Raw genomic sequence first — 27,994 nt, forward strand, 5'->3', positions numbered from 1 at the left:
GGAAAGGCCCATGTGAAAGAAGTGAGTCCAGGAGAAGAGCATCGGGTCCCTTTCGGCCTCATACAGACGAGCTCCAGGAAAGGGTCCAGGGGAGCGGAGGGGCAAGCCTCGCCAGGTCAGAGCAGCCCCCCTCTCCGGAGGGGAGGCCAGAGCAGGCGGGCTTGGGGGGCGGGGCAAGGCAAGGTGGCAGGCAGGGGCGTGGCACCTACTCTGCAGGAAAGAGGGTTCGCCCCTTGATGCAAGGTTTTGGGTTCATTTCATGTTTCCTTTGGGTGTTTGGTGGGCGCTTGGGAGGAAACAGGAAACCTGCCCCAGCGCAGGAGGGGCTTTCCCACTTATTCCAACTGAAGCAGGAGCTGCTGTGATTCTCTCCTACGGAGGCTTGAAGGGGCGTCCATCCCTTCCCTGTGGGGTGTTCCAGCAAGTGTGAGGGGCGCTGCCTGGTGCAGCCTTAGCCTCGCTTTGCCGGGGTGGGGTGGGGGGCTGGGGGGATGTTACTGGGGAGTGAGCTCGTGGGAAACGCCGGGTGGGCAGGACCTCCGGGTGCTTCTGCTGCTCCTCTGCCGTCTCCCGGCTTCTGCCTCTGAACCCCACACCCTCCTCGACCCGGAGAGGCCGCGGGGCGGGCACACACTGGACACCCCGCGGTACAGGTGCCTGTCGAGGGGCTGCAGGAGCTAGTCCTCCCCCGACCCGGTCACCGTGGGCCGCGCCGGCCACACGGCCAGGCCACGGCCTGAGACTGTCCCGGTGGTGGCGGTGGGGGCCCTGGACGACGGTGGGGGAAGGGTCCGCGGGCCGGGGTGTCCCCGTGATTCTGTCCCCGCCCGGGGGCTGTGGCAGCTCCGCCCGCCCCACCCCGCAGGGACCCGGGGCCCCGCCAGCTGCCCGCGGCGCTCACGCCGTCTTCCCCCGCAGGTGACACGGGCTCCGACGTGCCGCTGACCGGACGCGCGTCCCCTCCCGCCGCCGAGAAGCCCGCGCTCCCCGCGCGCTCCCCGCGCCCGCGCGCCCGCAGCCCGGCCCCGCCCGCCGCGGCCCCGCCCCCCGAGGCCCCGCCCGCCGAGGCCCCGCCCGCCGCGCCGTCCGACCGCGAGGCGGGGGCGGGGCCGGGGCCGGAGCGCCGCGGGGGGCCGGGCGCGCATGCGCGGTCGGCGGCGGCGCGCAGGGTGCACAGCAGGCGCTCGTTCCAGCGGCCCCGCGCGCGCCGCCGCCCTGCGCTGCTGAAGCTCGCGTCCCTGCCGCCGTCGTGCCACGCGCCGCCGCACGCGCTGGAGCAGGAGGAGACGCCGCTGTGACCCGAGGCCCCGGCGTGTCCGCGGGCGCGGCCGCCTGCAGGGAGCGGGCCGGGCGGGCGGGGCCGAGGGCCCTGAGGCCACCTGCGCCGGCCACCTGCGCGGCCCCAGCGCGTCACCGCCCCGCAGGTGGGCTCCGTCCGGCTCCAGGCCTTGCCGCTTGGCGTCCTCCCTCCCATCAACACTGCCAGGGACACGGAGCCCCCGTGAAGTGACGTGGGCCGGCCAGGTGCGGACACTGCGTTGCAGGCCCGCCCCTCGGGGATGTGGGCAGCCCGGCCCTACCTGGCCCCTCCGGCCCACTCCCCGTGCCCCGCACTGCCTGTCCCCTTAGGGACTGTCGCGTGCTCACCCTTTGTGTGTTGTGAGGTCAGAGCCCAGCACCGGGGTGGCTCTGGCCCAGGTGTGGGTGAGGCGGCCTGTGGATGCAGGTGCTGCCGGGGCACCTGGTCTCCGGCCGGAGCTGTCCCACGGACACGACACCGGGAGATGGCCCAGGCTGTGTCACAGGTTGCACGGGCCGTGTGGACAGGTCTACACAGCTCCAGCTGAGTCTGGCAGGGCTGTCACTTAGCAAGCACCTTCATGGGGTCAAGGCCCGGTGGGAGGAGCTGCCGACCCGCGGTGGAGTGCCAGGAGACTTGGCACAGCGCACAGACCCGCCCCCCCAGCCCTGAGAATGTCGTAGCTCGCCGTCTCACCCCTCCAGGGTCTCAGGGACAGGGCTGTCCCCTTCACCTCCCACCCCAGAGGGAGACCCCTGTCTGGCAGTCCAGTGTGGGGAGCGGCTGAGGTGGGTGAGGAGGCTGCCACAGTGAGCCCAGGACGGGGCCCTCATGTGCCCTGGCCTGGCCCTCAGACTGGGTTTTGCGTGAGAAAGACATGGTAAAGATCTACGGACTTTCTAGAAGACTTCTACGGACACTCCTAGAAGCTTTTCTCAAGAGGCCCGGCCCTGTTCTGCTCAGGAGCGTCAGCTGTGCCAGGACCGCACTGTGATGGTATAAATTCCCACAGCCCTCACAGCAAGGCCGGTAGCACTTTGTAGGGTTTTAATCGTGCTCATTGGGACACTGCTGGAAAGAGGCTGTACATCTGCTGTTTACACCTTTGCCGTTGGCTGTTCAGCAACATGAAGCTCCTGACCCTGATGGCAGCAGATCTTCTCCTTACTGGAATCACACATACCTGGTGGGGTTGGGCTTTCCACAGTTACCCCACAGCGTGCAACCATTATGACCAATTCCGTAAGCACAAACTCCAGCCAGTACCCGCAGAACAAAACCTGCCTGTCAGCGAGCCCAGGCCCCGCAGCAACTGGGCCCATGGCCAGGAGGGCACATGCCCTGTCCGCTCCCTGCAGAGTGCTTCGTCCAGATCAGTGAGGCCCTGACACACCAGGGCCTCCAGGGTCCCCAGCCCAGCTGGTCTGGCACCTCCAGCTGCCTTAACAACTCACCTGGGCCCAGTTCCCAGCTGCAGAGCAGAGGCTGAGTCGGGGAAGGTGGGTCAGAGGCATCCCCTCAACACCAGAGGTAGTAAACCGGCAGGTGATGCATCTGTTTGACAGATGGCTCCTGGCTCAGCGCTTGGCTAGGGTTTTCTGTGCTGGACGGCCAGTTTGCTGAACGGCCACGAGGGAACCCCAGTCCAGGTAGGAAGCCTCCCTGGTGGAATCCCACATTTCAAGCCCTAGAGAAAGTGCTGGTGTTTCCTCTGTGGACAGTCCTATGCGCCCTAGTGCTGTGGATACATTTCATAGACAAGAATCCTAGCCGTTCTTGTCGTTGTAAAACAGAATGTAAACAACGTCTTATGAATGTATTTCCTTAGGAAAACTGTTGTAAAATTTTTTATTAGAAAAATTCCTATTTATTTCGTACTGAACTTTGGCCTACTTTATGGTAGACTATAAAGAACACAAATCTACGAGTTGCTAATTCTCACTTCTGTATTTTCTTGAAAATAACTTTGTTACAGTGCTTCTGTACTGTGTACTAGTGATCTTCTATTGTGAAAGGAGATTTAAAATTTTCATTGAAACTCCAGTAGAAATGTACGCTGAGTTAGGAGTGGTGAAAATTGTGTATGTGAATTTGGTGAATGTAATCTTAGTCAATTTCGTGAACCCCTGATGACAGAACAATGTGCCTTACAGGGCTGCCCTGGATGCGCTGGGCAGGGGCCCATCACAGACCCTGTCACACCTGCACGATCAAGTTTATTAAACTTGTTTCAAGGCACTGTGGGTGGAAACTTTGTGAGAAATCGTATGGAGGAGATTTAAGGGGCAGTTTGCTCTGGCACTGAAATCAACATCGACATGCACATGCATGCATGTCAGAGGCAGCCCCTTCTATGGTGCAGGGTGGGCATTGGGACTGGCAACGGCTGCACACCCTGGCCGAGAGCTGGTTCCATGTCCCAGCCATAGGTGGGCGGATGCCACCATGCACTCAGACTCATCCCTGCACACAGGGCGCAGGCCCTGGAAAGGGCAGAGCAGGAGCCACCCAGCCAGAGTGGAAAGATGAAGCCCCTGAGATGTTGAGGGGATAGGCCCAGGGCTGAGGAGAGGGGCTGGCCGAGCCGGGCCCAGAGCCTGAGTGGGCAAGGGCAGGCTCTGACGGTCAAGAGGAGGCTGATGGAAGGGCAGAAGTGTGGGTGACCCGACTCAGAGCTGCACACCTGCCCCTGCAGAGAAAGCGAGTGCACAAGCACGGGTGTGGAGGGAGGGGCAGAGGGAGAGAGGATCTGAAGCCAATTCCCTGCTGAGCACAGATCCCAACGCGGGGCTCCATCTCATGACCCCGGGATCACGACCTGAGCTGAAATCAGAGTCCAACGCTCAAACAACAGAGCCTCCCAGGCACCCCCAGACACATCTTTTACTTTTTAATTTTTTAAAAATTTTTTACCAAGCAAGGGGAGCAGTTGAGGGAGAGGGAGAAGCTGACTCCCCGCTGAGCAGGAAGCCCGATGCGGACTCGATCCCAGGACCTGGAACCACGACCTGAGCTGACGGCAGACGCTTCACTAATGGAGCCTCCCAGGTGCCCCCAGACACATCTCTTAATAGTTAAAATCTTGATGTTTAATTTTTAAATTTTTATTTATGAGAGAGACAGAGAGAGGCAGAGACATAGGCAGAAGGAGTAGTCTCCATGCAGGAAGCCCGATGCGGGACTCCATCCCAGGACCCCAGGATCACACCCTGAGCCTAAGGCGGAAGCCCAACCGCTGAGCCACCCAGGTGTCCCTGATGTTTATTTTAAAAAGAAAATAGCACATCAATGCCAAGTCTGCAGGTAGTTTTTTAAGAGGAGTCTAATCAAATTTTAGCCATTTCAAAGCTGATCGGAAGGAGTCCCAAGGAGCGGGAGTTCTAGGACTACACTAAGTACTGCAAACTGGGATCCCTGGGTGGCGCAGTGGTTTAGCGCCTGCCTTTGGCCCAGGGCGCGATCCTGGAGACCCGGGATCGAATCCCACGTCAGGCTCCCGGTGCATGGAGCCTGCTTCTCCCTCTGCCTGTGTCTCTGCCTCTCTCTCTCTCTCTCTGTGACTATCATAAATAAATAAAAATTAAAAAAAAAAAAATTAAAAAAAAATAAATAAAAAAAACTAAGTACTGCAAACTGGTCAGCTTAAAACAATAAACTCACTGCCAAGAGGCCCTGGTGGGGCCAAGGCCTTGCTTCTCTGCTCCTGTGGGGAGTCCTCTGGCCACATCTGTCTGTGTCCATCCGTGTCCAGTGCTCTGGGGCTGGGAGGAGCATCACTTCAACCCGCCGTGTCTGTTGCAGCCCCACTGGCTCTTCCCAGGCCTGCTGTTCAGGGAGCCCCTCTCTGGGCTTCTCTTGGCTCTGAGCCATGTGTCCTCGCAGGGCCGAGCCACCTCCAGGAGGGCGGGCGGGGCAGCCAGCAGCCCCCGTGTGGCTCTCCCTCTCCAGGCACTCCGTGCGTGGACTATATACAGCCCTCCAGGTAAGCATCAGTGTCTGTGCTCACACGACTACACTATGGTGTTCAGGAGACCCCTCCACCACACCCTGGAAATCCGATGAATTAAACTTTAATGTCAAGGAGATCCCCTACCTTGAAAGATACTCTCAACTGAATGGCAAGTGTTCTAATAACAACCCCAAGACCAGTGAGGCCACGGTGGCCCAACACAACCTGTTCTTGGTACGGGCTGCAGGCTGCCTGACCTGTTAGACCCACTTCCCAGCATGTGGCCTGGAGGACTGTCCCCTGCCCCCCGGGACGTGGCTCTCCACTGCCCACTCCCACCCCACCCTGGTCAATGGACTGCCTTCAAAGTCAGATGTCCCATTACTTGGAATGTGGCACCTGGCCTTCATGCCAGGTGGCCAGAGCTTCGGCCACCATTGCCGCCACCGTCCCTGAAGCTGGGGTGACCATCCCACAGTCAGAGAAAGAACACCGCAAGGACCAGATGTGCCATGGGGATCTGCCGTCATTATTTGAATGTTCACCCTCGTTATTTTTTCCTGAAGTAACGAGTGAAAATTCAGATAGTGAAATAATAAATGTATTTCTACTGTTATAAGGGACAATAATTAGTGATAGTTAACTGTTGACTTTATTAGTTTGAAAACATTTGGCACTTACTCCCCACTAGACGGTAAAACATACACTTAACACAGACACAAAGAGATAGGACATTAGCTCCGTGTTTATAGAAGTTACCTCTCTTCTGAGCCAGAAGCATTTCTAAGAACTGCATCTGGTGTTTAGTCACTTAATTCCATTTAGGTTTTGATTCTTAGAAGAAAAAGTCCTACCGGTGAATTGTTTACTCTCAAGAAGAGAAAATAAGTGCAGTGATGGACTGTGTCTTTCGCATGGCTGGAGAGGAAACAGAGCCCCTCGGAGGCTTGCGCTGAGTGCTCCGAGCAGACCATGCAGCCGCACGCGGAGCAGCAGGGGGACTGCATTGCGGGGCTGGTGGCATAGTGGGGAAGGGGCTGCACTCCCTCCCTCCTGACCCAGCAGTCCCAGGGGCAACTCTCCCTGCCTCCCGTTAGCCCGCAGCACTCGGTGGACCAGGGTGCAAGCACACCTGAGATCCCGCTGCGGCTGGTGGGGATGGGTCAGGACCCGCAAATGGCCCACTGTTTATGATGCTGCTGCAGCCCGTTTACTGTGCGATTCCAGACTAATGTGCAAATGAGGCCACCACCAGAGCCGCTGGCGTGGAGAGATGGCCATGCAGAGGGGCCTGAGGGATCCCGTGTCACGTAAATGTTTGCCTTCACCGGCGATTTCACTTCATCAGACCCGAGGCTCCTGCCATCACTCTCTCCCCTCAAAGCTCCGCCTGGCCACACCCACCCGGTGCCAGGGGTGCTCCTTTGGAACCTGTGGCATGGAACATGTGGCGAGGCCCACTGGGGAGACGCCTGCCTGACTCCTGCGGGGCTCAGCACATCAGAGCCTGCAGCGGAACAGGGCCCCGTGCGGGCTGAGGCACACCCTGAACCTGAATGCAGCTTCCTGGCGCTGGAGGCTTTACCAGACCATCCCTACTAAGAAAACCTTCACGTCTGGGAAGTCGTCTATTCCCTTCAGGAATTCAGACTCTTTTATTGAGCAGCAGTTCTGGAGGTATGGACACTGGGCAGATATGGGGGAGACCTGGGGCTCTGGGGACACCACAGCTGCCTCACATAGGACAGCAGGAAAATGAGAAAGCCAGAAGAGCACGGCCGTCAGACTGCCTGTTCTTCACGAGGCCGTGAGCATGGCAGCAGGAGGCAGGCACGCAGAAGTGGGCGTCTCGTTACTCTGGCTGCTGCTGGATTCCAGGGGTGGGGTGACAGGCACAGTACTGGGCGAGGCTGGGGCCTGACAGCTTACTTGAGGAGCTTTGCCACGTTCAGGCTGGGAACCACAATCTCCTTGAAGATGGGCACGTAGTTTGGGTTTGCCTGCGTCGGGCCCTGCTCCAGCGTCTCAATGATGGTCTGCTTCATGTCCCGGTTGGTATCCCCTCGCATGGCCAGCAGTGCACCAATGTGCTCATCCCTGTAGGCACGGGGACACCGGGGACATGTCAGGCTGTGCTCCAAAAGCCGCTCACCCCCCATGCTCCACTCAAACTGCCCCCAAGGCTTGCCTGGCCCAGCCTGGCCAATTCTGAGGCCCTGGAGCAGGGTGGACCACCACGGACCACAGGTGTGGGCCCCTCATCATGATAGGAGAGAAACCTCCATCCTCCTCTCACTACGGTCTTTTCTTCAACCAACAGTCACAGAGTTGTTTAAACTCTGCTCTCCTAGATCTTCAACAGTCTAAACAGGGCCAGAGGCCCCTGGAGAGCACAAAACTGCCAGTCCCTCCTGGTGACAGCAAGCCCAGACGCTGGCTGAGCCAGGTGCTGTCCTGAGAAGGTTCAAGGCTTCCTTCTCTGAATCCACAGCACAAGATGAGCTTCCTGGAGTCCCTGTGCTCTGCCACCATTCCCCGCCAGTGCACGGAGTGCGGTGACGCCCCACCTGCACTGGGCCCCCTGCTCCCCACCTGTGCTGACACTGGGAGGTGCGTGGACCAACGCTGGGGTCCCAGGGGCCCCAGGTCCAGCAGCAGGGCTAGGGAAGCAGAGAAACACGGATGCGTCTGTTACTGTTCTCTGCAGGCGCTCTGCTCCTGGCCATGTTCCACACAGCCTGCTCTCCCAGGTCAGGTGTGACCCCAGTGCTGCTCACACCTGACGGTCAGGCCCCACAACCTTTCTCAGTGGCCCTAGGAATGAGCTTACCGCCCCATTCCATGAATTCTAGCTGACACGGATGGCACGTGGGCCTTTACCTGATGTCTGGGTATTTGCTGACCAGAGTGGAGACTTCTAGGTAGAGCAGAGATGGGTCTGTCAGCTTAATAACTTCTGCGATGGCCACAATGGTGTCACAGTGTCCATCTGCATCCTCACCAAACCCCTGGAAGACAGCGTGCGCACAGCTGCCGAGCACCGTGAGGGGATACAGGCCACGTCTCTGTTGAATGTTGTGACCCAGGTGACCGCCAAAGGCTCAGGATTGGCCCACAGGGGAGCTGTCCTGCATATCCTCAGCAGAGATGCTTTGAAGGTGGGGCAGGCAGCCCACGGAGGCAGGAGCAGTCTGGCCAGGGCAGCCCCCATGAGGCTGGGAGCTACGCCCTAGAAGCTACCACCAGCCACAGGGAGGACACACTGGTCATTCAATCCCTGACATGACTGGCCCTGATGGGCTGGATTCAACAGCCCCTGGGGGAAACAGAGCCAAGGCAGCACTCACCGAGGCCAGCTTCCGGAATAGGAGGCGGAGCTGCGAGGCCTCCTGGACCATCCTCTCAGCGCCCTCCTTGCGCTCCTCTGCGCTGCGGAAGGAGATGCGCTTCTGCATGACGGCCCGCAGGTACTCCAGCACCACACGCCGCTGTGCCTCTGCAGTCATCCTCTGCAGACAAAAACGGGGTCAGCAGGCAGGCCAAACACCTCACTGAGACCCCCACCCCGCCCCCATCCACAGACAGCAGAACCTGAAGGAGCACATGGGTGGTTAAGTTATTCACTAGGCTTCTTGCCAGAAGCAGTAAAAGTGGTGACTGTCATACCAGACAAGCCCCGCGGGGAGGGCCGCGCGCACGGGCTCCTCAGCACCAACTATGAAATCAACAAACCAAACGTTTAAGGAAATAAATGGTGGCACCAAAAACTGTACCAGCAACAGACTAGAGGGTAGCGCCTGGACTCGTGAACAGCCAATAGCCTTGGGCGCCCGAGGGGTCAGTCAGTCTGGTTCCAATCACCAGCTCACCCTACAGGTACCACTTTCACTGGCAGGGTCACAAGAATTTCCTTTAAAACAAGGACTCAAATGAGGCCTGTATTGGGTCCAAGTCACCACAGGACAAGAAGACACGAAAGTGTGAGAAACAGAGATGAAAACAGTGTCCCTGCTGACACAATACAAGCGCCTACAGAGATCTGAAAGGATCCCGAGACAAATCCTAGAAATAATCAGAACATTCTGAGCACGAGGTCAGTATATCAAAACCACTTCCTGTAAGCCAGGAAAAAACATTCGCAAAGTCTGACTTTTTAAAATCTATCACTTGTGGGCATCTGGGTGGCTCAGTGATTGAGCTTTTGCCTTCAGCTCAGGACGTGACCCCGGGGTTCTGGGATTGAGTCCCGCAGGGAGCCTGCTTCTCCCTCCGACAAATAAAATCTTAAAAAATAAATAAATGTCTCACTTGTTAGAGCAATAACAGCAAGTGCCGCCTAATGCCCGGAAGATCCATGATGCCCAAGCCCTGTGGGAGGAAACGTCCCTTCGGGGAAGCCCCAGGGGATGACACAGCCGAGGCCCGCAGGGACTCTGGGCATCTGCAGCAGGGATCCTAGATCCTCCAGGGCCACAAAGAGAAGAGCCCTGGGGCTTCTGCTGGAGTGGACAAAAGCTGGCAGCTTGCCAGTGCCCTGGACACAGATCCTAGGGAGGGAACCGCTGCTCGTCCTTGGTCCAGAGGCATGGCCCCCAGCTTCCCTTCTAGGTGTCCTCGGGGCTGGTGGGGAGGTCTCTAGCACAAGCGAGGCCTGGGTCTGTGGCCATGTGTCCAGGAGGGTTTGGTGCGGTGTCAGGGGGCAGTAAGATTAAGTGAGCAGCAGCAGCATTACCTGCACCTGGCTTACCTTCACATACTCCTGTCTCATGTCTCCCGGGGTTAATAAAACCACCTGTGAATGTCCACTCATGGAAGAACCAACTGGACACTGAGTTCCACACAAGGTGCCGGGGGGGCTCTGGCCTGCAGGTGAGCTCACAACCACATGACTGTATCCACACTCTTACCTTTCTATACGGCTTCTTAATTTTGGCAAAATCACTGAAATAATCTTCCACAGTAACGCAAATAATGTCCACGGCATTGGATCCTAACAGCCACTTCCTTGTCATCAGCTCACTGAGATGTTGCTGAAAAGAACACAGAAAATGTCACCTGTACACCGTCCCTGAGTCACGTGTACCTAGGAGGAAGGTGCCACAGAGCCTCAGGGACGTCATGTGGCAGTGATACACACGTGAAACCTCCACTGGTGTGTAACCGGCAAACACGTGCCATAACTGTTGAGACAGTCATCAACACTACTTCCGTGACGAGCTGGCATTCACTGAGGACATCTGTCTGTACATACCTGCCTTTATTGTTTAAGTATGTTATATGGATATCCTGCAATTTATTTACCCAGTCCTGATGGACACCAAAACCTGTTCACATTTTGCAATGAAAAACAACACTGCAACTAATCTGTGCATTTCTGCAGGTGAGAGTCCTGAAAGTATAACTGCTCGGTCAACAAGTACTCGAACTAAAACCCTGCAAACTTTCCACACTGCCCTCCAAAACTGACAGCCTCAGTCCGACAGAGAACACACGATGGCATCTCTGTTCCCACACCTGCAAAACACCTGCCACCCCATGAAGCAACAGAGCACACTTGGTGTGTTTGTCTCTGAAGATCAGAAGACCAAGTGTGCTGTTTTCCCATTTAGGACATTTGTAGCCCCTTTTCTGTGAAAAGGCCTACTCATGTCCTTTATCTACTTTTTTTGTTATTGTTTTTTTTTATTCTGAAATAATTTCAAATGAATTCATTTCATGTGTTTTCTAAACCATCTGTGAGAAAATTACAGCCCTCACAAAATGATCCCACCACTCAGCTACTTCCTTCCCAGCAGGACCTCTGGTGACTGCCCCTGCATCTACATAATGCTAAACCCCTTTTTGTATTTCTGAAATAAATCTTGTTTCTTGGTGTATCATGCCTTTGATAGGATGCTAAATGCATTTTGTTAATGACTCGGTTTTGTATTTTTACTCGAAGCTGAGACTGGTCCATGTGATGTGTGTTCGCATTCCAGTATCAATAATTTGCTCATGACTATACTGTCTTCTACATATGTGTTTCCATTTTGTAATCCACTGAGCAGATCAGTCCCTTTAATATTTCCTGGCAATCTGACCAACTACCCCAGAAGGACCTCAAGTGAGCCTGTGTCACACAAGGCTCACATCACAGGGAAGCAAAGGCCCGTTAACAGTGAGAGACGTGAACTGCAGCGTCCGCTCTGCTCAGGCACAGGGTACGTCGCAGAGGGCACACAGGATGGAAACACTGTTTTCAGCCTGGAAATGAAGCAGCAAAGAGCCAGACCCCACCTCCAGGTCCAGGAAGACCTCCTCCAGTAGGCTGCTGCAGCCCGCCTTTGCAATGGCGTCCAGAATCCCATCCATGCTCGGTTGGCTCAGAGACACGCCTTCTTCCACGTCACTTTTCAAATACTTCCTTTTTAAACTGACTATGGATTCTCTGTAAGGAAAGAGTTGAGGCTCGGTGAAGCGGCTGAGTCTCCTTACCTCCCACTCTCTTGCTCTTGGGTCACTCTGTCACTGCGGTCACTTACTTAAAGGTCTGGCAGTTGTTGATGATAGCAATCATGTACTGGACGTAGCAGTGTGGGTGCTGCCGATTCCGCAGGTGCTCTTCTTTGTATGACTGCGCTTCCTCTTTGTATCTGAGAACACACAGCCCCCCCAGCAAGACTCTCAGTAAGGGGGCACCTGGGGGTGTACCAGAAACCAGGACGACATTGCACCTGATAAATACATCTGGCACTACTAGGATCTGGCCAGGTGCATCTTTAAAAATAAAATAGATTTTTGGATAATCTGTACAAATGAAAAATCAGGGAAGCTGATCATTCTAAATGGATTACTGAAAATAAATTTTATATCAGGCTTTGAAGTATGATTCAGTATTCCGATTATATAAATATTTTGAAGTATTTGTGAGCAGAGAATTATAGAACACTACAATGCACTGTACATATGTTTAAAAGACCTTAAAAAAGGAGCAAACTAAACTGGCAATTAAAGGGAAATTATTACGTACTCTACCTTTCTGTCCGTGTGGTTCAGGAAATCAAAGTTTTGGGGTTGATGAGAAAGATTTCCTTGTTCTCTTAACAAAATGACTAAGGCCATGATCCCCAGGTGCATCAGTGATGGGGACCCTGGGTCTCTAGGGCAGGACAGAGGGAAATGCACTGTGTGATGTACTGCAATGTGGAGCATGCACATGGCCTATGGAGGGTTCTTGCAAAACAGTGAATCCCACAAGCCTTTAGATCTAGCCAACATGTGGCTTACAGGCAGATGGCCATTAGGGATAGACAAGAAGGTGCTGGGCACTACTAGATAATCAGCTGAAGGAGGGGCGAGGCCATACTCCTGCACCCAAGACCTGGGAGCCCAGAGGACCCCACACACTGCAGACCTGCTGCCAGCCCAGTCTCAATGTATAACTAGAAAAAGGGTCTGAAACCACTGGGGAAACCCACATGTAAACTTGGTGCAGAGGACCCTGAGGTCCAAGTTAGAACAGGGAATGACATGCCCAAATGGGATCTGCTTTAAAGTACTTGTGGGGGCGGGGGGAGTGCAGATGAGGGTGCTTTAAAAAAGGAACAGCTTTTTAAGGGAGATGAGGGGTCAAGGTTTTTTACGCCATTCTTTCTGCTGCTGTGTTGAAAATCTTCAGGGAGGAGTCAAAGGGAGGGGCATCCTGAAGCCACACCTAGCCCCCTGGGAGGGCCCACTTCCACTGAAGGAGTCCCTCCCAGGCCCTGGGCAGTGCAGATGAGGAAAGAAAGGAAGCCTCTGTCTGGAGGCCCAGCAGGCCCATCTGGGCTCTCAGGAGAACAGTGAATCCATTCCAAAGGAGGATGGTAAAAAATGGCTTGTTTCAAAATACCAAAGGTCATGCAGCACATCCAGACTTAAAAGCATTTTTTTAATATCAGGCATATTAAGACCAAAATTTTGCTTTTAAAAAGTTTTAAAAACATATACTTTCTAGATGAGCACACTGTCAAAAATACATACCTACTCAGGAAAGAGTTCATTTGCTGAAGACACAAAACGAGTACCTTTGTTTTCAAATCTTCACTTATCTGAGCAGCAACTTGAAGATTCTGTTCGAACATCTAGAAATTGGAGAATTTATGAATTCTAATATAAACTCACAAAGGTGCAAGTTCCCCATTATGTAAAACCCCTATGTGCCAAGTGCTATACTACAAATTCAGAAAGAAAAAAAAAAAAAGAAAAAAGAAACCACTCAAAAACTAACAAGTTAGATAAACCTTCTCACCAGGTGAAAAGACCCAAGTGAATCACTTCCTAATTACCTGCAAACAGGCTGGTCTCCACAAAGAGGGAAAGCTGACAGGGACACGGGGCCCAGGGAGGTCAGGTGCAGCTGGGGTCACATGGGTGCCAGGGGCTGGGCTGTGATTTGTGACGCGGATTCCTTATGAAGCACTAGGAGCTGAGAGGAGCCATAGGTGGAGAGGTGGAGAAGCACCAGAAGGCCCAGTTCACCCCAGGCCTGTGGTACGTGTTCTGTCATGACACCAGTTTCCAAAATAAAGGAAAGGGTCAGGCCCCACCTGCTGCTAAGGGGTCACCCAGATAGATGCCCACAGTGCTCACTTGTGCCCAGCTGGCACCCAAATATATTCCAGTGACATGGTCCCATCAAGGATTAGAAGATGGCTCAGCCCTCTTCCTGCCAGAAACCTTCCTCCAGGAAGAAAAGCCAACAGGCCAGAAGGAAGGACAGTAAGAAGCTGGAGGACACCCTGGGTGCCAGGCATCAAGAAGTAAACGCACCATAAGAAGGCATGATTACTGTGAAAATATAAAGGGCTCTCGCCCAGCTTATATCCAATCAGGTGGCATTTTTAGGACAAATCTCAGCCACTTACAACATCAGAAAACATCAAACAACCAAACTCAAATCTGAGCATCGCATGCAAATAACATGGAATTAGGTTCTAATTCAAATTCAAACATTTTAGGAAAACTAGAGTAACTCTGGGCAAAACTGCTTAGCACTGGTGTCCCTCGATGTCTCCTGCTTCAGAGAGAGAGGGGCCTCAGGCATCAGGTGGGGCTCCCTCTGTCTTTATAATGGAGGGAGGCACTCATGGTCATTTGTAAAACCCACAGACCCCAGGAGCAATCCAGCAATGAACCCCAGAAGTACAGGATGGTACCTGGAAGACGATGGCAGGGAGTGTCGTCTGGTAGTACCCATCCTGGTCAGCTTCAGGCTCTGTCTCTTTTATCCAGTCTTTCTTGTCTGTTTCTAGTGCTTTCCGCAGCCAGGCAATGATGTTTGACTAAAGAAGTTTAGCATTGCAGGAAAAGGAAGAACAGAACAGGCCCCCTGAGGCAATGCACACAGCATCTCTCTGCAATGTAGCAGCGGTAACCAAACTCAGGGCCCTGGGAGTTCCTGTTTCCAAACCAGGGGATGCCAGGGAAGCCATCCCACAAGCTGCCTCCACTGATCACCTTTCGGATGAGCAGCACTGAAGGAGGCCAGGCTGACAGGCCTTCAGCAGGCCTGTCCATGGAAGACCACACAGCCCTCCCCTGCTGCCCAGTGTGAGGCTCAGCATCTCAGAATGCTGTCTGCTGCTCAGGCACACTCTGTCCTAGGAAGCAGACCCTGACCTCCTCATGTCACTCGTAGACCATCTGGAGGTCACAGGAGAGGAGGGGGCCTTAGGCCTCCTGTGCCACCCTCTCAATCAGCTCTTAAGATGCTGGCAGGCACCACTGCCCATGGACAGGCTCACCATTGTAGCCAGATGTGGTTTCTGTACCTATGGAACACACGCCCCATTCTCCAGATCCAGGGCCAGAGAATGAGCCACCCTCTCCACTAACTGGCCAACACACATTTCAAGACCCAATTTCCCAGAACCAGAGCCCACATATCCTTCGGAAGCCGACATCAAAGCAGGTTTCTCCCCCGCATTCTGTGACCTACGGGGCCTCGGTTTTGGTGTGACCTAGAGAGCCCACACAGCGTGGCTGGGCACACACTGCTCTACTCACAGTGAGAGTTGACATGTACGTGTCAAGCAGCTCAGAGACCACATCTGGGGAAAGCAAAGGCTCCAGGGTGCTGACATCCACTTCCGGGGCCAGCTCCATGTTCCCCATCATCTCTCCACTGCGGCAAAACCAGGGATGACAAAGAATAATTACTGGGCAGACAAAATGCTTAGCTAAGCGTTGCTATTTCTTTTGACACACAAATGCCCAACCACCCTCAACACTGTGTCAGGAAGGGGAAGTGGCCCCCTGGGGAGAGCACTGGGCAAGATGTGGCCACACAAGGCACCTCTGTCCCTTGTTCTCAGCCCCACTGCATCCACATCACACAGGAAAGAAAGCCCGTGGTGGGGAGGTCAGCTTGGTCTGACCCTGGGGAAGGCCAGGGCCTGGCAAAACCTAGGTGACAAGTACACAGGCTCTGGCAAACAAGGGAATGGAACACGAGCACCCTGATTCAGAAATGTGTGCGCTGAAGAGAATGCTGCTGATCCCTGTGCTTCTTAACAGAGCACGAGTCAGCAGAAAGCATTAACGCGTTCAGGCAACTGTGCTTAAGAAGACAGGGATGTGGACGGAGTTTCAGAAGAAAGTAGCCATGAAAAGCAGTTAATATCTGTGTGTGGTTGGGTTCAGAAAATTCACATGCCTTTTGCTATATTCCCTAAACACATATTCACAACCTAACATGGAGTCCTAACAACTGGTCCACTATCTGTAAGAAATACAAGGTATTCTGGAGAGTGAAGGCATTCCATAAGATTTTGCAAGTATCAAAACACTATTCACTCAACCTACATTTTCACCCAAGAACCTTAATTCAGTGTGAAATGCTTCTAGTATGAAAGTAGTTCAGTTTTTCCCACAAGAAAGTCCAAATGCTAGAAAGTGATGGCCAGTATGCAGCAGTCCACACACAGAAAAACACACAAAACTCAGACACAAAACTGTGCACACCAACAAATGCACACCCAGTGTGGTGGCCGGAGCAGGGACGAGGGCCCAGGGCTAACTCTACTCCTGCTCCCCACCCGCTGGTCAGGTAAACGACGGGTGCGAACCCCGGCACCCCAGTTTCCTCAAGCACAGAACAAAGATGATCTAACCTTCCTCATCAGGTAACGTGACATGGAGGCCTACACAGAGAAGGGAAAGGATGGGAAGTGGTGATCACTCTGACTCATGGGCTGGGTGAGAGCAGGGCCGGGGAGATAGCACCCAGGCCTGGCACAGTGAAGCTGCAAATGTGCCAGTAACCACCATCATCATGAGGGAGAGGTAATTTCTCATATTTTCTTATGTTGAGACGTACACATTCTCTACTATAACAAGTTACCAAAATACAAACTAAACACTCCAAATCTTATTGCCAAAGTAGGAGGTTTAATGAATTTCTGCACACAAGCAAGAAGTCAGACTAAAAATAATTCCAATACAGCAATGTATACTGTTCTCTATTCTCAAAACCCTGCAAATCAAAATGCACCGTCTCCTTAGCTAGCCAACCTTAAAAAATGTCAGAGTACCCCACCATCGCCTCGATTCTCAAACCCAACCTCACACTAATAAAAGTACAAAATAGCTCATGTCCCTTTTGTGAAGTGACAAAAATCTCAAGGCTGAAATGCAAAAAGAACAGACTGTCCTAGGGTACTGGTGAGAAGAAAGCAAACAGGGGCACTGGAAGCTAGGAGGAGGGAGCCTCTGTCTCCTCACCCATCCAATGGGGTGAAACCATATACTCGGTGCCACCAGGAGGACGACGGGAGTTAGTGCATAGTGGCACCTGGGGTCATAGGAAGGCCCAAGGCTGAGCTGCTCGACAGAGATGGGACATCAAGGGCAGGGGCACCACAAGAACACCAGAGACTGGGACCTGACCTCAAGAGTAAGCCCACAGATGGATCAGAAGACTTTCAGCAGCAAAAAACAAACAGGGTACTGAGCACACGCTAGAGGAGTCCGTTCTACATAACAAGTACAGAAGCACACCCAGACACACCTCGTGTACGTGTTTAAAACCCATGTCAATAGGCTCACGATCTCATTGGCTTCCAGGTCTTCAGACGCAAGTTCCTGCATCCGCGTGCTCAGGGCCTGGTGGTACATGCTCAGGAGGTTTTTGAAGATCTCATAATGGGGAGGGAAACACTGAACCATCAGGTTTTTGGCAATGATGAGGTCATCTAGGACGTACTTTCTTATGATTTCCAGGTGGCGGACAAGCCACATCTTGTCGGACTCCCTGGTATCTGCCTGGGTACCCTCAATTCTCGTAGTCACAGTTCTGTCCAAGATGATAAACATCTTCTCCTTCCAATTCTTGGGCCTCCCGGGAGGAACAAAACTAGTTTGCTTTTTTCGATCAAGTATGCGCCTGTCAATTTTTTCTTCCCTTTCGATAATTCTAACAACTGAAACAAGCAAGGTGGGGTCACGGCGAACAGTGACCAGCGACCTCTGCAGCACCATCCAAAGCTGCTTGGCTAGCTCGTCTGAGAGCCCCTGCGTGCTCCCAAAGTAGCTGTGGATAAGGGTCATGTCACGAGTATTTCCACTGTCCATGCGGTACTGCTCATACATCAGCCCATCCCGGGAGCACTCCAGGTCCATCAGCTTCCGATGTGCTTGCAGGAGTGCCCCTTGTTCTATGAGGTCCTGGGTCTCTCTCACAATCTCGGGCACTAGGGAAAAGGCACAAGAGGGCACTGTGAAAAACCACACAAGGCTGTGCTGGACGCTGGCAATGGCAGAGGAGGGAACCTGCTACCCAGCCAGACAGCATTTTCACTGGCAAAATCTGAGTAACTATTCTGTAACTGTGCAGTCTGCAGAAGGCAGGCCACTTCCAGGAGAAGGCTTGGCCGTAAGTTGCACTGACTTTTGGTCACTTTCAGCTCTTAGCACAGGAGCTTCCCAGCCCCAGCCCACCATGCATTCCTGAAGCAGCGTGCACCCATCTTGAGGGAACCAGAGAGAGCAAAAAGGAGCACGTCTTCCAAATACTGGGGATCTGGCTGCTGCCTCCAATCAGGGAGATGCAGACATAGTGGTGGAACCCATTGTTACTGCACTCAGGCTACCCATGCTATAAACTCCTTGCCCTAGAGCCAGGTGACTTAAGGAACCAGTGCCTTAAAAAAAAAAAAAAAAAAAAAGGAACCAGTGCCTTTTCCCCTTCAGACATTAAAGACTAGAATGTTCAAGAGCAACTTCATATACAGGAGAATTTAAAAAGTGCCTGCACAGGCTCAGGGAAAGGTCCAGGTTCAAAAAAGACTTGAGAAGATCTTTAGTTTACATCTCAGTCTGATTCTCAGCACAGAGACAGCCTACAATAACCAAAACAAAAACAGTAAACAGAAATCAGACACCCTAAGAGGAGAATCTGGTTTTCAGAGTTATTATGTTTTTTGATTCAAATGTCCAATGTTCAACAACAAAATTGAAAGACATAAAAAGAGGAAAGTATAGAGATTCAAGGGGAAAAAATAATCCCTGAAACACTAGGTGGTCCATCTTTTAAAACAAGTTGTAAATGTGCACCAGGGACTAAAAGATGTGGGGAAAGTCTAGAAAATGATCAGGAACAAAATGCAAACCTCAATGAAGAGACAGGAAACCTACAAAGTAACAAAAAACAATTCTGGAGATAAAAACTACAGTAACTGAAACAAAAAATCTACTTCAGGGATTCAAGGGCAGATCTAACAGAAGAAAAAACCAGCAAAGGTGGGACAACGGAAATTACCAAGTGTGAGGGCCAGAAAGAACAAAGACCAAAGCAGAATGGACACAGCCTAAGGCCTGGGGGGCATCAAGTGACAACACGGGCACTGTGGGCACTCCAGAAGAGGAAAGAGGGAAGGAGACAGAGAAGCTGAATAATGATCAAATGTGCTTAACTTGATGAAAGACAGGAATATAAACATCTAAAAGCTAAATAAACTCCAAGGAGGAATTACTCAGAGACCCAGAACAAGACACATTAAAACAAATTGCTGAAAATCAAAGACAGGAGAGAACCAGGAAAGCAGTGCAGGGAAGCAGCAGATCACCTACAAGACAGCCTTAGTGAAGCCACAAGCAGATTTTTCATCTGAAGCTTTGGAGGCTGAGCGCAGGGGGCTGGGAGCATCAAATACCAAAAGAAAACAACTGTCACCCCAGCGCTGGACATCTGGCAAAACCATCCTTCAAAAGTGAGGGAGGGGGCACCTGGTGGCTCTGTTGGCGAAGCGTCTGCCTTCGGCCCAAGTCGTGATCTCAGGGTCCTGAGACCAAGGCCCTTGTCGGGCTCCATGCTCAGTGGTGAGCCTGCCTCTCTCTCTGGCTCTGCCCCTGCTCATGTGCTCTCTCAAATAAATAAAATCTTAAAAAAAAAAAAAAAAAAAAAGTGAAGGAGATACAAACGCACTGCTGACGAACACAAGCTGAGTGCTCCTAACTCTGGAGAGCTGCCGCAATGAATCCTAGGTGAGATGAAAGGGCACTGGACAGTAACTCACAGTGGGATGGAGGAATAAAGATCGTAGTAAAGGCAGATACTCGGGCAGCTGTAAAAACCTAGTGTTAGGATAACTTTGGTTTGTAATTTTACTTTTTGTTCTACCTTATTTGTTTTTAAAAAGATTTATTTATTCATTAGAGACACAGAAAGAGAGACATAGACACAGGCAGAGAGAGAAGCAGGCTCCCTGCGGGGAGCCTGATGTGGAACTTGATCCCAGGACCCTGGGATCACAACCTGAGCCAAAGGCAGATGCTCCACCACTGAGCCGATGAGCCACCCAGCCGTCCTACTGTTCTACATAATTTAAAAGATTAATACATTTAGGAAAAAAAAATTATTTGTCTAAAGCTAATTATTACTGTAACTGGTTTATAATTCCACATTGCGTTTTCTACGTAATTTGAGAGACTAATGCATATAAAAGAGTCAGTCTAAGTTTCTGGACAATGTATAAAGATGTAATTCTGTGATATCAATAACTGAAAGGGACGGAGGACAGTATCATGTAGAAACAAAGTTTTTGCTTGTTACTGAAGTTAAGCTGGTATAAATTCAGAGTATTTTAACTTTAGATGTTAAATGTAATCCTCATGGTGACCACAAAGAAAATAGCTTTAGAATACGTAAAAAAGGAAATGGGAAAGGAATTAAAACATTTCACCATAAAAAAAAATTTTTTTTTTCAACTAAACACAAAAAAAGACAATGCAGAAATGACATGCAAGGGACACTGCTCAGCGGTTGAGCATCTGCCTTTGGCCCAGGGCGTGATCTTGGAGTTCCGGGACTGAGTCCCACGTCGGGCTCCCTGCATGGAGCCTGCTTCTCCCTCTGCCTGAGTCTCTGCCTCTCTGTGTGTGTCTCTTATGAATAAATAAAAAATTTAAAAAAAGAAAAAAAAGGCAATGGGGTGCCTGGGTGGCTCAGTCAGTTGAGTGTCTGCTTTCGGCTCAGGTCATGATCCCAGGGTCCTGGGACACAGCCCCACATCGGGCTCCCCACTCCGGGGGGGGAAACCTGCTTCTCCCTCTCCCTCTGCCCTCCAACTTGTGCTTGCTTTCTCTCTAGTGTTCTCTCTCTCTAATAAATAAAATGTTTTAGAAAAAAAAAAAAAAAAAGATGAGAAAGCTGTAAGGCACATAGAAATCAAACAGCAAAGTGACAAATTTAAGCCACTTATTTTCAGTAATTGCTCTAATGTAAATGGATTAGACTCTTTAATCAAAAGACAGAGACTGGCAGAATGGATAAAAACACAAGATCTGACCATATGCTATCCACAAGAGATTCACTGGTGATCCAAACAGATTGAATGAAAGGGTGGGAGAAGATGTTCCAGGCAAACAGTGACCAAAATAGAGCAGGAGGCTCTAATACCAAAGTAGACTTGAAATCAACATGTTTACAAAAGAAGGCGGCATGATATGTTCATCAAGGGCTCTTTGCAGCAAGAAGATACAATTATAAACAATTTCACACCTAAAGAGAGACCACCAAAATATACAAAGCAGAAATTTACAAAACTGGAATATGGACAGCTCTCAAATAATATTTGGGAGACCTGATGATGTCACTTACAGTAGTGGACAGGACAACCAGTCAGGAGGTAAGTAAGGACGTAAGGACCTGAGCAACACAATCAACCTACACCTAACAGACACATTAAGAGCACTCCACCCAGTAGCCACACACATGCTCTTCCCAAGAGAACATTTTCCTGGACAGACCTTATGTTAGATCACAAATTAAATCTCAACAGATTCTGAAACATATTCTCCAAAGTATCTTCTTCAACCACAATGAGATGAAGTTAGAAATCTGTAACAAATGAAAAATTCACAAAATAGTGGAAATTAAACAACACAATCACTGGGTCAAAGAAGAAATCGCAAGAGAAATTATAAAATACTTATGACAAATGAAAATAAGAACCCAACACACCAGAACTTATGGGATCAGTAACAGCAACGTTGAGGACAAATGTATAGCTGTCAATGCATATTTATGTTAAAGAAAAAGAAAAATATTAAATCAACAACCTAACTTTATAACTTAGGGAACCAGAAAAATAATAAGCTAAACCAAAAGCTACCAGCAGGAAGGAGATAATAAAGAGAAAAAGAGAGAGAAACAAAACAGAGAATAGGAAAACAGAGAAAATTGATAAAACCAAAAGGTGTTTTTTTGAAAAGATCGACAATTGACACATTTAGCTTTAGCTATGAACTTGAAAAAAAAAAAAAAAGACTCAAATACTGTAATTGGATATGGAAGTAGGGATATTACCATTGACTGTACAGAAACAGGATCATGAGAGTACTATGAACAATTGTACACCAACCAGTTAAGATGACCCAGATGAAATGGCAAATACCTAGAGCCTAGCTCATGAAGAAACAGAAAATCTAAATATACTCCCAACTAGTAAGGGGAGGGGAAATGGGGAGCTTTCGTCTAGTGGGTGCCAAGTTTGGTCTTTTTCTTTTGTTTTACTAGCATGTCAGTGACATACAGCAGTGTATAGTTTCAGTTTTACAAGATGAAAAGAATTCTGGGGGCAGACTGGGATGACAGCTGCACCATAATAAAGTACATAACACCATACAACTGTACACTCCAAAACGATCAAGATGGTAAATTTTTTTTTAAACAAAGTTTTTTTTTTTTTAATATTTTATTTATTTATGAGAGAGAGAGGCAAAGACACAGGCAGAGGGAGAAGCAGGCTCCATGTAGGGAGTCTGATGTGGGATTCGATCCTGGGACTCCAGGATCATGACCTGAGCTGAAGGCAGATGCTCAACCACTGAGCCACCCAGGCGTCCCTCAAGATGGTAAATTTTATATTAAGGGCCTCTCCCATTGAAACAAAGTGGAGGAAAAAAGGCTGTATGCATAGTACTCCCGAATTACAGGCAATGCAAAGTCTGAAGGAGGTCAAACCAGCACAGTATCTTCCCAGTAAAGTCTACTCCTAACAGAAACACAGATATAACAGAGCCTTTCATTCCTCAAGGGAAGAAAATTATTTTCAAGTCCTGTAGATGAACTTCTTCAGTAAAGTAACTCTTCGGTTATTTAGCATTAGCTTTATAAGACTGGAAGGAAATATTACCAGTCAACAGGAAATCGTAAGAAGGGAAATTAACTAGCAAGGTGCTGGCCCAGTGCCACGAAGAACATTTGGGCATGGGGACTACGTTCCAATTCCAGGCAGCCAACTGTCACCAAGTTGAGCTATTTCCTTAGCAGCCACTATGGAGTTGTCAATGCTGTGCTATTCATGGGGACGTGTGAGAAGCAACTTGGAACGTGGCTCGAAGTATCGGACTCTGGGAAAATAAGCATGCAGACAGCAAGGGAGCCACGCAGTCAACAATGCTGCCATCAGATATGGGTGTGAGAGGAGTCTGAGGAGCAGGGGTGAAACAGGACACAAATCACCAAGGCACAATGTGGCTGGAGCAGGACCACCCATGCTATCCCTTTATAGTGGTGCAAAGAACTGTGTTACCACATTACACTCAGGCGTTAAGCAGAGTTTAGGGAAGGACAGAAAGAATTCACTGAGACCAGACACAGGATAAAGGAAGGGAAAGGGTCTGACTATCCTAAGACTTTTTACTGGGATGTCAAAGGTGGGGGATGAGGGGTAGGAGGGGCTCTGGACTGTGCTGAGCAGACATGGAGCCCCACCCCCATGACAACTGACTCTGTTCCTGAAGAGGCTGCAGAGCATTACTTACTGGTGAGGCACTAGGACACAGCTCTCAAAGGGCTACCCCCACACTCCCTGTCCCCACACCACCCCAACCAGCCCCAAGGCCTCCATCAGGTCCCATCAAATGCTGACCAAGGCTGCAGAGTGTGTTCCTTCTCTACCCTCCCCACCCCCTGGCCTGTGCACACTCTTCTCCACCTGGGTATGGCCACTCGCCTGCATTACTTCTCCAGCTGGGAGCTGGCCCGTCTCTGTCCTGTTCACCCAGAACAGAGAGATGCGTCTCTCTTCACCTGTCAGAGGCCCACCTGGTCTACTGATCGGACAGCAACACTGCAGACTCAGGAATGAAGCTAACAGCACTTATTTCGTTAACCTATCCCTGTGAACTACAAGCATTCTACTGGTCTGTGCTTACTCAACAGGTCCCTTCCACTCTTAGTGCAAACAAGAGGTTAACAATACAGATGGGAATCAAACCTACTATCTACCCCGAGGCAGGTCTACAAAGTACACCAGACAGAAGCTAGATCCACCTGTGCGCCACCCTAAGAGGGAAGACAAACGAATCACAGGAAAGAGAATAGACAGCACTGTGCCCAAGGGCCAAGGCACCCGCCATCCCCTGCTGTTCCCAGTGGCCACCTGAGAAGATGTTCTTGAGGTTTTCCACGGCCGCAGCAAGCTGGCTGTGCCGCACGACAGCATCCTTCACATCCTTGAGGCTCTCAATGGTGTTGATGCTCTGCCTCCAGTCTTTGCTGACGTCAGCCAGGGACCGCTGGATGTCTTTGACGTCGTTCAATGCATTGTGGAGCTGGCTCAGGCCTGTGCGCACACCATCCAACTGGGACTGGATCGCAGCCTAGGAGAGACACCCAGAGGCGAGGGCATTGTGAGCAGAGCTGGGATGGCCAGGAACAAGTCTTCCCCAGGACGCTCAAGTGCACAGGAGACAAATACAGTAGCTGGGAAGAGTCATTACTTGGAGAAAAGAGAATAAAATTCAACAAGGACTTAACTAATTCACAAAATAGCTTTTCCTTTTTTTTCATTGCTGCCTTAGAACAGAATAATGCCTTTTAAAGATTTGCTGAGAAGACCTCCCAACTCCTTACCCAGGCCCTCAGCCTGAAGATGCTGGACACCACCATGGGCATGCCTCAGGTCCTCTGGCTGCCCCAGGATGACCACACACATGGTTCCCCAGGCATCCCTCAGGCCTCATCCAAGACAGTCAGGACTTGCTCATCAGCTTTGAGCTAGAAGGCCTCCTGCCGCTCAGCCAGGACCAGACTCAGCTCAAGGAGGGTTGGCCCCACCGTGCAGAACTGGTACATCTGAGATTTGAACTCACTCCATGGGCATGCCGAAATGCCATCAGCAAGGGGTACAGCCAGAGGGAGGGGACACGGAGGAGTGTAAGTCAGTGGAGAGAAAGGCCAGGAACACATTTGACCCAGGAGCAGGAAGTTGCCCATGGAAATAATTAATGGTGATGGTAATGGACTACAGAAGGTTTCTAGGCCACAATGATGATTCTCAGTTAATCCCACAAGTTTCTGAAACAGATTAAAATGCTGACTAAAAATGTAGCAGATCCAAACTATTTCATAAATTAAAGTAAAACTACTGTTTTAAGTAAGTCCAGTCTTTGGAGGCTTCATTTTTGGTACAAATGAATGATCCTCATCCTGTCTCATCAAGCCTGCTGCTGGTGAGTTTTCAAGGGGAGAGGTGAGTTCACTGTCATGAGAGTGTGAAAATGAACTTTCCTCAAAGGCATTCTCTTTACCCCAAGGACCGCTCTGCTGCCCATCAATCACCACAGACCATGATCCTAATGTTTTTATAACTACACTGAATGTATGTGTTTTAACAAAACCTCACCTCTTCATACAAATTAAGTTGAAAGCAAAAGCAATCATAAAATACCTTGAAAAAGAATAATTTTCTTTCTTGCCTCTCTGTCACATTCTTAATTTATATGCCTTGCTCTCCTCCCTCCTTCTTCCCCAGGGCCAACAGAGTACCCGGCACAGCCAGCCACTGTGTGCTGAAAAGTTCTAAACAAAATGCCTTTTAACAAATAAGGATAGGTGCTATGCTTCCACTATTGTTTAAAAGTTTTTTTTTTTTAATTTTTTTTTTTAATTTTTATTTTTTTTATGATAGTCACAGAGAGAGAGAGAGAGAGGCAGAGACACAGGCAGAGGGAGAAGCAGGCTCCATGCACCGGGAGCCTGACGTGGGATTCGATCCCGGGTCTCCAGGATCGCGCCCTGGGCCAAAGGCAGGCGCTAAACCACTGCGCCACCCAGTGATCCCTATTGTTTAAGTTAAACGGACACTTCTAGGTGCTTAAAACTTTGTTCCTTCGTTGTTTCCAGTATTCCTGCTATCTTCTCTATAAATCTACTGCCTGGTAACGTAGTGTTGGAAGGAATGTCTTAAGTAAAGCTGATGGTCTAATTCTGTCTGTTTCCAGATCATCACCACCGAATTTACCGAAATGACAATCGTGATGTTGTGCAGGAACCCGAAACTCCATATCCATGGATCTATCCTGACTGGGAGTAAAGATCTATCCCGACTGTGGCCTCTCTGGTCGTGTACCTTCAGTCTGGCCTCCACGGATGCCTTCTTCCGGGCCTCTCTTCTGCGGTACTGCTCCACTTTGTCCAGCTGGTCCGGGCGCTGAAGCATCCCAGCAACCCTCTGGACAGCTGTTGCTACAGCCTCCCGGTCTGTCTCCTTCATGGTTAGAGAGCAGGTGGGGTGTCTGCACCAGTCATACTAGAGGAGTCCTGTGTGCACAGGGAGAGAAGGGAGCAGGAGGGGAAGACAAGTTAGGACGGGACAAAACTCATTCCCTGTAATGGTCAGCTGTTTACAGACACTAAAGGAGAACTTCTGACAGCACTACTCCAGCAAAGCTGAACTCCTTAATACACCTTCAGGGCGTGATCTGGAGACAGCTGTACCTTTGAGCAGAGGCACGTACAGTTAAAGCTATGAACAAACAGAGGATGTGTTGATGTGGCCTGCAGACCCCTCACCCTATCAGAGGTCCATCTCCAAGGTACTTCTCTCCCGTGGACACAGCCAATTTCTGGAGCCTTCACAGCAGCTGTTGGCCACACCGGTGAGGCAGCAGAGCCGGGAGGCCGCAGTGAGGAACTGAGGCACAGGACCAGCAGATGCCTCAAAGCCTCACCCACCCTCAGCTCAAGTCCCAGCACCTGCCCTAGGGTTCCCCTCAAAAACCACTACTGGGGCACCTGGGTGGCTCAGTCCATGAAACACCTGACTCCTGATTCTGCCTCAGGTCACCATCTCACCGTCCTGAAATGGAGCCCCAGGTCAGGGCTCTATGCTCCGCAGGGAGTCGCCCTCAGATTCTCTCTCTCCGTCCCTCTGCCCTCCCCCACCTGCATGCGTGTTTGCTGGTGGGCACACTCTCTCAAATAAATAAATCTTTAAAAATGTTTAATAATGTTTTTAAAAACCATCACTGTTTGTAATATCTGAAACTCCACTGGTACATTTAGGAGGCGTGACAAACAAGACAAGAGGGCAGAGCACAGGTGCAGAGCGCACAGGCTTGACCCCGAAGCCAACCTACCATCCACCCCAGCGGCTGCGGGTGCCGGTGCCCATGCCCAAGGGGCCAAGGACAGGGTCTGGTAAACACGCGGCCCCCTGACCCCACACCTTACAGGCCCTCGGCACCCATGCTTTCTGTACACAACTTCTTACAATGATGAGAACCACCCCTCTTCTCCCTGGTCCTACCCCCAGCCCCGGTGCTCTCAGCAGAACCCTGAAGGCGCGGCAGGTTCCCAGCGCCTTCCGCACGCAGGTGGCCCTCCCGCCGCTTCCACACGAAAGCCAGCGGGGCAGGAACACGCGGAGGGCAGGGGCGACGGCCGACCGACACCCAGGAGGCCGGCGAGGCCACCGCAGGTACCTCTGCACCTGCTCGGGTCCTCGCCGGCAGCGACTGCACGGCCGCTCCCCTGCACCCCGCCCTCACGCCCCCGCGGCGCCCGCCCAACCACCCGCCACCGGCCCCGACCCGGGGACCTAGCCTCCCCCGCGCCTCCGCCGCCCCGCGTCCTCCTCACCCCCGCGGCGCTCCACGGGCGGAGATCCCGGGTCCGCGGCGACCTCGCCCAGCCGGGGGCGGGGCTCCGAGGGGCAGGGCCCGGGGCACCGCGACGCCGACGCCTCCGCCTCCGCGCGGCCTTCCGGGCCGCGAGCTCCGGGGACGACAGCGCAGCGCGGACGTGCTCGGGAGCTGCCGCCCCGCTGCCCGCTTCCCAGGCCCCAGACCCCGGCGCCCACCGCCCGAGCCGCCCGCCGCCGCGGCCACCCGCGACCACTCACCGCAGCCGCCGCCCGCCGCCCACCGCCGCCCGCCGGAAGTGAGCGAGCGGGCACTTCCGCTTCCGGTCACGCGCCGCAGGGGCGGGGCCTGGGCTC

General features: G+C 51.6%; 2 protein-coding genes across 3 annotated transcripts in view; one reads left to right on the forward strand and one right to left on the reverse strand.

The window, feature by feature from the left end:
* The window catches only part of SLC9A3 (solute carrier family 9 member A3), a 40,910-nt gene extending 39,880 nt beyond the window's left edge, over window positions 1–1,030 (forward strand). Inside the window, exon 17 of the mRNA XM_049105781.1 lies at window positions 919–1,030. Coding sequence (XP_048961738.1) covers window positions 919–922 — 4 coding nt within the window. The 3' untranslated portion in view covers window positions 923–1,030. The remainder of the gene's footprint in view (window positions 1–918) is intronic.
* A 5,850-nt stretch (window positions 1,031–6,880) lies between these two features.
* Window positions 6,881–27,966, reverse strand: EXOC3 (exocyst complex component 3). Of its 2 annotated transcripts, none has more exons than XM_049105689.1 (13): window positions 27,899–27,966; window positions 26,126–26,316; window positions 24,155–24,374; window positions 17,278–17,959; window positions 15,276–15,393; window positions 14,426–14,551; window positions 13,251–13,351; window positions 11,771–11,881; window positions 11,526–11,676; window positions 10,157–10,279; window positions 8,597–8,758; window positions 8,130–8,257; window positions 6,881–7,346 (listed from the first exon to the last, which is right to left on the reverse strand). In XM_049105689.1, exons 2-13 carry the CDS (start codon window positions 26,267–26,269, stop codon window positions 7,175–7,177), a joined length of 2,238 nt encoding a protein of 745 aa, XP_048961646.1. In that variant the 5' UTR covers window positions 26,270–26,316; window positions 27,899–27,966; the 3' UTR covers window positions 6,881–7,174. The 2 variants fall into 2 exon arrangements, with proteins under 2 accessions (XP_048961646.1, XP_025307029.1); XM_025451244.3 differs by lacking the exon at window positions 27,899–27,966 and adding an exon at window positions 27,637–27,789.
* Window positions 27,967–27,994: the final 28 nt, after the last annotated feature.

This window comes from Canis lupus, chromosome 34, assembly GCF_003254725.2.
Source record: "Canis lupus dingo isolate Sandy chromosome 34, ASM325472v2, whole genome shotgun sequence".
NCBI lineage: Eukaryota > Metazoa > Chordata > Mammalia > Carnivora > Canidae > Canis > Canis lupus.

Coding starts and splice junctions, on each gene's coding strand:
- EXOC3 (XM_049105689.1), bottom strand. CDS start 26,269: ATGAAGGAGACAGACCGGGAGGCTGTAGCAACAGCTGTCCAGAGGGTT. Junction 11,677..11,770: donor AACAACTGCCAGACCTTTAA/GTAAGTGACCGC, acceptor CTTTCCTTACAG/AGAATCCATAGTCAGTTTAA. Junction 7,347..8,129: donor AGCAAATACCCAGACATCAG/GTAAAGGCCCAC, acceptor CCGTGCCTACAG/GGATGAGCACATTGGTGCAC.